The following is a 10,077-nucleotide window of genomic DNA, read 5'->3' as shown; positions in this document are numbered from 1 at the left end:
AATATAAGCTTTTAGTCTAGTAATTAATATTGTAATCTATGAACTAAAAATAAATCTAATTCTTATCTTTTAAAAAATAAAAGATTTACCAATTCAGCTTTTCGTTTATTTTATACTACATGATAACTTATTTATTACAAATAACTTAATTTATCTGCTTAAAACTAATTCATTTATCTATAATCTATAATTAATATTGTGCCACATAAGCTTTTGATGATGCCTCCAAATTTTACATATCATTATTCTCTCACACACACATATATATATATTGAACCCATTAGAACTTTTATTTATTTATTTATAGAGTTTCAATTTATAGTGTCCATTTATAATGATTGTGTTTTTTTATCACTAGAACTTTGGTACATCATATTTTCTTTAAATAATAGAATTTTTTTTGAAGATAAATAATAGAATATTTAATTTCACATACAAATACAATCAAAATAAATACTTAACACTATAATATATAATTGCATCTAAAACCCAATTATAATAATTGTCTATTATTGACTATCATAACTATCAAAATTTATAATTAGACAACAAAATAAAAGAGGAAAAAATATTATTATATTAAACTTTTTTGTGAATTTCACGAGTTATTAACTAGTAATATTAATAAAAGCTCTGAGATTTAATCCCTATATCTAAAAAAAATCGATTTGTATTTTAGTCTAATGATAAAGAGTTCTTATTAGGAGCAAATGCTATAAGTTGAAACACTCTCAATACATATATATAATTGAAGCTATTTGACTTTTGGTTAATAATATTAATATTATAAAAAAATGATGTTTAACTTTTGGTCAACCTCATAACCCCGCATTTCGAACCCTTTCCGCCTTAAAACCTCAAATATTTTGTGTGGGGGAATGTGTCAATTCAATTACAAAGTCCTTAGCAACTCTCTATAAGAATCTTGGTACATCATATTTTAAAAAAAAATAGTAGAATATATAATTCTATATACAAACACCATTTGGATAAATGAATAGTATATATATATATTTGAGAAAGATATAGTCTATATTATATAATTTCTTATACAAATACAATCGTAATTAATGTTTATTAATAACTACTATAAATTTCATATTTAAACAATAAATAAAAGGAAAAAAATTGTATTATTTTAAATTTTCATGTACTGATTAGTTTGCTTTAAAACCCAAATGTACTAATACTCTTACCAAACAAGTTAGATAGACATATCTATTTTTTAAAATTATTTCTTACAATTATTTTTTATACGATAAATATCTTATTAAACCAATAATAAAAATAAGTTTTCCCACATCACACATTTTGCTTGCTTGTTGGGGTTTAAAACAAAAGACAAAGACTATAAAGCTAAAAAGGAAGTCAATCGCGTGTAGCTTCCTTGACCTTACTACCTACTGGCCTATTGGTTTGGTTTCACTAACACAAAAGGTCTAAAAAAAGGCTACCAATACAAATTATTATAACACGATTTCAATAGTAGAGGCTGCCTTTTTGCCTGCTTTCTCATCATCTAATAATCTCATCTCAATCAAAAAAGCAACAAAAAGTTGCACCAAAATCCCTTCAACTCAGTGCCCAATCACGACCATATCTTCCCAAAAGGACACTTTGTTGATCTTTTTCGTGTTCAATTCCCATTCTATCATTCTATGTTTGTCTCTTTCTACTATGCTTCAACTCAGTCTTTTAAAGAAGATCAGCTTGTTCAGAAATTTGCAACAATCTTAAAGCAACCAAAAAAATACTAAAAGGAAAGCTCTTTTTAACTAAAGAGCTGCGTTTTTTAAGGACCCATTTCGATTTTGTTCAGCTTTTTGTATTTTAAGGTTCCTGAAAGTGTTGGTAGTAAGAGGTTTGAGAGGTTCTGTTTTGGATGGGGGCTTGCTGGAGCAATGGGATTAAAGCTGTGACTCCTTCTCTCACAGGTAACTTTCGATTGGTTCTTTTATAGTTTTAGTTTTATAGTGTTTTTTTTTTATTATTTTTTTTAGCTATATGTAAATGCTTGATTGAGTCTCAAATTGTTAGAAACAGTCTGGTGGGTATCTCTAAAATCTTCATGTCAATCATTCTATCTTGTTGTTGTAAAAAGAAAAGTTTTAATTTTGTGGTAGTTGTTCTGCTCGTGACCTTTGGATATTAATTGAAACTAAGCCTTTTGAATTCAATTAATAGTTTTGCTGTGAGAGGAATCCCCTTCAACATTGTATGCTTTGAAATTGCAGACTAGATTAGTCTAAAGGATGCGCTTTATGTAAAAAAACATTAGGATGACTCGAATTTTTGTGTTGGAAATTAGTTTTAGGGATGAATGGTGGGAATTTTGTGTCTTTTGGGGCCTAGAAAACTCCCAAGTCAAAGAATAGCTTTTGTTAACATGTCCCTGTGGCTTTTGTGTAGGGTTTAATTCAAAGAATATGAGCAGAGATGGGAGTGGCATGAGCAATTCGAGTAGCAAGTTCTCCTATTCGGCTTCTATGCCAATGACTCCTAGGAGTGAGGGTGAGATCTTGCAGGCAGCCAATTTGAAGAGTTTTGCCTTCACTGAGCTGAAAATGGCCACAAGAAACTTCCGCCCAGATAGTGTAGTAGGAGAGGGTGGGTTTGGTTCAGTTTTTAAAGGGTGGATTGATGCACATTCGATGACAGCTACCAAGCCAGGGACTGGCATGATGATTGCCGTGAAGAGGCTCAACCAAGAAGGGCTTCAGGGTCACAAGGAATGGTTGGTTAGTATTAATTCCCTTCTCAGTTCTTCATGAACACTTTTGTGGTTTGTGCATTCTCTTGCTGTTGTAAATAGTATGTTATGAATGTAGGCCAGAGTTTTAAGTTTAACAGCAACTTAAAGGAGCTATGTAATGTAGGGATATTTTCTGAAGTGGTTCTTATTTGGAATTGGCCATGTTGCCTTGCTATGATTGACTTGTGCAAGCTGCCAATCCAAATGTCATTGGCTATATATATATATATATATATATATGGAAAGACTACAACTTGTTAAGTGCCACAACTTTTAGAAAAGTCTTAGTAAGCAAAGCAGTTAATTTTCTGTTTTATTGTTGGACATACAGGCAGAAATCAATTATCTTGGGCAGCTGCATCATCCTCATCTTGTGAAGTTGATTGGTTACTGCTTAGAAGATGAGCATCGGCTTCTGGTATATGAGTTCATGCCTAAGGGTAGCATGGAAAATCATCTGTTTAGAAGTGAGTCCTTTTTATCCTTTTCATTAATCAACCGTTTTGAAGGAAGTGAAAAGGATTAAGTGTGGTTCTGCTATTTCTTTCTGGAGGTGTATATTGGTATTAACTTGATATTATTGTTGAAGCAGGGGGGTCTCACTTCCAGCCACTATCATGGGGCCTCCGAATGAAAGTTGCTCTTAGTGCTGCAAAGGGACTTGCTTTTCTTCACAATGCTGAAACACAAGTCATATACCGTGACTTCAAGACTTCAAATATCCTCCTTGATTCAGTATGTAGTTTGGCTAGCCTCTTGATCACTTGTGTAATATGGTTGAGCTTATTGAGTTTTAGGACTCAATCAGACTTATTTTTCATTGTGCTGATCCTTTTGCTCTGACTTTACAGAATTACAATGCAAAACTCTCTGATTTTGGGCTGGCCAGGGATGGGCCAACTGGTGATAAGAGCCATGTGTCTACTAGAGTTTTGGGAACTCATGGATATGCTGCACCAGAGTATCTAGCCACAGGTATTCTTTCAAATTTCAATACGTGTCTCTTCATTAAAATTATTGATTATTCAAGCTCTGGCTCCTTTCTTTACGCGTTAGGTGATGGAATGGTTTGATCAGATTTACTTCTTTATGCGATTTACTCTATACAAATGAATTTTGGTCTGAAATGAATGGTAATCTACATTGTCGGTCTACCATTAAAAGGCTTTTCAGGGCCCTGACTTTGAGAATCAGAAAGTTGTATTGTACTATAGAGAACTGCTTAAGCCTGTGTAACTATGTGCTTTTTTATGGTAGTGCATCAATCATCAGCCTTCTCCAATGCCTTGTATTGGTAGAAAGTTCATGTACATTTTGTTCTTCATTTTTGTTTCATTGAATTAGCTTGGCCAGGTTCAACAAAGCTACCGGGCTGTTCAGTGATTTATTGCATGTTTTATTGGGCAGGTCATCTGACTGCCAAAAGTGATGTTTATAGCTTTGGAGTTGTACTTCTAGAAATGTTATCTGGTCGTCGAGCTATAGACAAGAATCGGCCATCTGGACAACACAACTTGGTGGAGTGGGCAAAACCTTACCTGAACAGTAAACGCAGGATATTTCGTGTACTGGATAGCCGTCTTGAGGGCCAGTACTCACTGGGTCGGGCCCAAAAGGCAGCTAGCCTGGCACTTCAATGCATCAATGTAGAACCTAAGAGCAGGCCCAACATGGATGAGGTGGTAACAGCATTGGAGGAGCTTCAGGACTTGAAGGACACAACAAGAAGTACTCAAAAGGAGCATCATGCAAATGTTCATAGCCATTCCAATGGTGTGACTAAGTCATGCAGAAGTACTGCAGCAGAGGCTTCTAGATTGACTGTTTACCCGAGGCCTTCTGCTTCTCCCCTCTATGCTTAATGGAGGACAGGTTTTTTATACAGCTGATATATCTATTCTGTTTTGGATGAGTTTTAGCTGGATGCAGAACAGAGTTTCAGGAGTTCAGGCATGCACCATTACCATGTTTCTTCAACCAGTGTACAGTTTTTGCTTTTAGGCTTGTAATGTTTTCTCCTCTACTCTAAGAACCATTCGAAGGCCCCTCTATCTAGCATGTGGTTCAAAGAATGTTTGTGATGATTGAAGCCAGCGTTGAAATGTTTAATTTAGCTGATTTGACTCATTTGAGTCTTTATGTCTCTTTGGGACTTGAGGTGTTCATGTTTGTTCTTGTGAAGTTGGAGATATTTAGCCCATGTTATATAGCAGCCATATTTTTGTGAGAGCACCTTTGTGTTACCCTTATAATCTCTATTTCTTTAGTGAAACTTTCTTCTCCTTGTTCATGGACAGCCTAGGAAGTATGGACACAACTGCGACATGGGACACAACACTACAAATCTAAGAAAATAAGTTACATAATATGACTAAGTAATTAATTCATTTAGGGCAAAACTTAGATACAATATCTTAGGTGTTGTTCTTTAAGTACTCCTTATAAAATTCTGCCACTTGTCCAACCACTTAGATTTGCAAACGGCGTTAACCAACCGTATCTTCCTCTCTTCTTCTTCTTCTTCTTCTTCTTCTTTTTTATTTTTTATTTTTTTTATATGATAACCATTCAGAATTCCAGAAAACTCCAAACCCCAACTTCTCACACCCAATCTATAAGATTGAGATAAAAATCATCCTACAATGCTAAAGCATCCAAAGCCTACATATCAAAAAAAAAACCCAATACTTCTAGTCTACATTTTGTTTATTCTGTTCTTGTAAGACCACTGTTTTGCGGTTTCATCTTTTCTGGGTGGACGTTGTTGCTAAGTCCAGGGCCCCATTGTAAACTGCTTTTCTATGTATAATACCAAATTCTCTCTTTTTTCTTTTTAAAAAAATCATAAATCTCACAAACCCAATTCACAAATTCCAAATCCAAATCAACCCCACCTTCAGCGAAACCAAGTCCTAAAGCGCAAAATTCAACTCAGATCTACTGGGTATGAACCGATCTGAATAGATCGTTTTTGATAGCTACGTGTGTTAGTTCAAGTTTTAAGAGCAACTCTATGTGTTGTGCTGCTGCTTCAATTGCAAAAATGAAGACAGAGAGGAAGAGGAAGATAGTGGGGTTAGGGTTCTTAAAGCTGATTGGATGGGTGACATTTGAACAAGTGAAATCGTCCATAGAGGATTTCTTTTAGCAAAACTTTTCTTTTTCTCTGGAGAGAGATTTGAGGTTTTTCTTGTTTCTTTCATGGCAGGTTGGGTTTCAATAATTTAATAGGCAGAACAAGAAAATTATAAAGAAAGGTACGGATGGTTAACACCGTTTGCAAACTTAAATGGCTGGACAGGTAAATTTTTTTTAAAAGAGATACCTAAAGTACTGTATCTAAGTTTTGCCTATTAATTTATATCTTTAGGTTTATCATATTTATTGATAAGAATATTTTAAGTTTATTTTAAACTTTCAAGATAAATATCATCAAAATACACTAATGTCATGCATATAGATCTCTATTTTCCTTGTGAGGTTATTTGTTTGATTTTTCTATTTTTATTTCACATAAACCCATTATTATGGGCTTTACTACCAAGTCACAACAAGCTAGTATTAGGGTATTCTAGTTTTGCTCTTGGGTTATTTATTGAAGTAATTGATTGTTTTAATAGCCACAGGGCCTACAATATCATTTTAGTTGTGTAATTATCTGTTTATTTGGGGATGGTGACAAACGTTTAATTAGCAATGAAACTTGAAATAAAAAAATTTGATGGGAAAGATGAATTTCATTGGCATTGTTGGGATGTGTCTCTAGTATTGTTGATAGGCAGATTCAACAAATAACTACACTTTAGCTTTATTGCACATTATCAAATACTAGCATCAATGTACCATAAGGAGCGATAGATTTCGTGTTGGAACTTGGAAGCAAAGTGGCTTATCAATCCAACATCATCCCAAACGCGTACAAATATTAAAAGAAGCAAATGAATAGATCATATATGAATATAATATGATACCATAACGATTGGAACAGAAAGAAATACATAATTATCCTAATATACCATTCATCTTTAATTTGTCTTATTTAAAAATAGGAATAAAATTTTTATTTCATCTCCATTAACAAAGGAATAAATGTTGTTTACATTTTTAGGAGGAATTTAATGGAATGAAATGAGCATTTGCCATAATCATTTAATTCCTATGTACTAAACTCCCAAAATAGATGAACTTTTACCTCATTCCTTACCAACTGCAAGGTATAAGTAAATTTAACTTTTTTATGTTTGCTTATCGGTGAAGAAAGGTTGAAAGAAATGCCTACATATTAATTTTATCATTGTAAGCATGCACAATTCATTGTCGGGGCACTTTTATTTATAGACAAGGTTTATTTTTAAACTAGTTTGGATAAAAATAAGGTTCATTCTTGGGTTTGATAACAATAATTGGTCCATTTGAGGCTACATTTGAATTCCATTGTACTAGGATTGATGTGGTGGTCCATATGGAAATAAATAATAGAGCAAAAGAATACATATATAAGGTGTGATAGTCATTTAGAATGTAGAATGATAAGGTGAGGAAAAAAATACGGCAACATTCAACTACCATTAATAAATTCAAATTGCTTAGAACATTATGATACTTGTGTAAGACTTGGGTCCAATACTTCCATGACATGTTACGATATTGACAAGTAGAAAGTGTTTAACACGTGTTTGCATCCCAACTTAAGTTTTCTTCTCATCCCAACTTAAGCCTTCTTCATGAGCTTATATAGTCAGACATCTCTCTCTCTCTCTCTCTCTCTCTCGGACACATGCTCGCACACAGATGGCAAGTGGTATTTAAGAGTTCTTGCTTGTTGATTGCAAAGAAATTCGAGAGAAAGAGTTATAATGGGTTTTTTTTTTTCTTTCTTGGGATTACTTGGTTTCTCTCTCTCTCTCTCTCTCTCTCTAGCTTGTTTTTATTTATTTATTTATTTATTGCTAAGTTTGATTTAAAGTTGGCTAAAAGATCTGAATATACAGTGAAAATGAATCTATATGCTGTGATTCGATATAAAAATCAAGAGTGCTGGAGCAACATGGCTCAAGGTCAGTGAACCTGATCTATTTATTATGTGCATGTACACTACAATGCATGTGTCATTTTTTTTTTTTGGACATTTTGAATTTCTTTGATTACAAAAGGTGTTCATATAATTGCAAGGGAAGAAAATAAATTAGTGTGGAACGAGAAATTTACTTTCAACGCTAAGTATCCTGGTAGTGAAGATCACAAATACGAGCTTACTTTTCATATCATGGACAAGCACAATCTCTCTGACGAAGTTTTGTTGGCGAATCCATATAAATCTCTCTCTCTCTCTCTCTCTCCAAAAAAAAAAAAAATTGATTGAGGTTGTGCTATAAATCAAATAAAAAGAACCCAAGAAAATATAAATTTCTGAAGCCTTCTCTAACTAATATTATCTACCGTTTCTTTGACTCTATTAAATTGCTAAAGATTCTTAAGTTATTTATCATTTTAATTTGGCTAATTTTCATAGGGGCAGAATGTATGTTGAGGACATTGTGTCGTTCGGGGTGGAGATGAGAAAGGTTGAACTTTGACAAGGCAAGTATAGGGTTGTTCTTCCGGACAGGACCTACGTCAGAGAGATATGTGTTGTAGTAAATTTCACTCTAAATGTCTAAACAAATTTATGTTCGATAATGTTACATAGATTTATTGCGGTGGCACTTTTTAATTGGTGCAATATTATTTTTATTGAGACCTCCACTGTAATCAATATTATTGTATACCAATCATAATCCTCCACATCAATAGTTGTAAAATATATTGCAAAATTTGTTAGTGTCATTAAACTTATTGTTTAGGTACACTATGCCAATATGTTGTTTCCTAAATAAATGAAAAAGAAAGTCACCAAGATGGGCTCGGACTTGGAAATCCTCAGTTAAATTAGATACTCCAGGTTGTTTCTTTATTGCTTGAAGTCTATCAATGTATCTTGCCTGCACAAATGAGGTCCGGCTTAGGGCTATAATCGATTGGTTTCGGACAGTGTGAAGGCTCCATGTTGCCCCAAACCGATACCCTTGGTTTTGCCAAATTCAAAAGCACGCGCTTTAACCCCTAAGGTAACATACATTTACAAAATGTATATACCTATAATAATATATATTGGTTAGTTTCGGTTTGATTTGGTATAATTTTCACCAAAATAGAGACCTAATCAATAAATTTTGGTTTTTTAAAATTTAAACTGATACCAAACCTAAAAGAAAAAAACTGAAAAATTAAATTCGGTTCAAGCTGTTTCAGTCGGTCCATTCGGTTTTTCGCACACAATTGACTCCCATTGTTGATAATTTTAATGGAAGTCCAATTAAGGTGGGCTTGAACCGTACCTAGTTTTAACTTTCCCACTGCATGGTCCAACTAAAAAAGATATTTGCCTATGAGCACTCATTCTGAACTAGTAATTGAAATCGAGAATAAATTAGTTTAGGCATTACATTAGACTACTTCAAAAAATTTGGTATCCACAAGAGAGAAAAAAGGGATTTATTTTTGGAATTCATTAAAAATTATAGAGTAAAAGTGTCTACTTTAGCTAACATTAAGTTTTTATTATTATTTTATTTTAGAGAATACGATATTTTTATAATATTTTTGATAGGGGAATAATATAGCCCATCTCCAAGTCGTCCATACAGGTCGTCCATAGCCCACCTACTACCATAAACACCCTCAGAAACTTACCTACAAGTGCCTCGTCCAGGGAAGAAGAGATCAAGACGAGGTACGCACCATCAGAGTGATGCACTCGTCCAGAGTGTCGACATCCTCGTCTTGAGCAAATTCACCCGTTAGACGAGGCATCCCCCGCGTGTGAAACAAAGCACGCCCAACTGAGGAACTCAAGGACGAGGGTGTCACACTTAGGAAAATCTCCAAATGAGATATGATAATCCCTTATCCCACGCGTAACCGCCAGGTATCCGTTGTGAAACAAGAGCATAACTTCCAGACGGTTATGCAAGTTACGTTTGATTTCTATCTCTCCTTGAAGCCAGGAGAAGTTCAAATTTTGGTAACCGCCTATGATAACACTATATAAAAATTTGTTTCGAGACAAACCCAAGGTATGTTCGGTTTTTACTCCAAAAAAGTTGGAACTCAAATAACTTAGAGGAAAAAACTAACTTTGCCATCGGAGGACTTTTGGCCGGCAGCCCCGGTCGCCTTTGATACGCTTTTCTTTCTTTTTTAGGCCGTAGAAAGATCCAGTAGTCCCTTCCAGTCCGAAGCATCCAGCCTACTGATTTTCTTCGCATCATCAGTTGGCGCCGTCT

At 34.2% G+C, this 10,077-nt stretch overlaps 1 protein-coding gene across 1 annotated transcript; it reads left to right on the top strand.

The window, feature by feature from the left end:
• Window positions 1–1,378: 1,378 nt before the first annotated feature.
• Window positions 1,379–4,984, top strand: LOC142610617 (receptor-like cytoplasmic kinase 176). Its single transcript, XM_075782481.1, has 6 exons — window positions 1,379–1,934; window positions 2,410–2,738; window positions 3,084–3,219; window positions 3,345–3,487; window positions 3,604–3,727; window positions 4,160–4,984. Exons 1-6 carry the CDS (start codon window positions 1,883–1,885, stop codon window positions 4,612–4,614), a joined length of 1,239 nt encoding a protein of 412 aa, XP_075638596.1. The 5' UTR covers window positions 1,379–1,882; the 3' UTR covers window positions 4,615–4,984.
• The last annotated feature ends 5,093 nt before the right edge of the window (window positions 4,985–10,077 follow it).

The sequence above is a fragment of the Castanea sativa genome, chromosome 9 (genome assembly GCF_040712315.1).
Source record: "Castanea sativa cultivar Marrone di Chiusa Pesio chromosome 9, ASM4071231v1".
Classification (NCBI taxonomy): domain Eukaryota; kingdom Viridiplantae; phylum Streptophyta; class Magnoliopsida; order Fagales; family Fagaceae; genus Castanea; species Castanea sativa.
The sequence above is the reverse complement of the archived record's forward strand: the minus strand, read 5'-3'. Positions and strand labels throughout refer to the sequence as shown.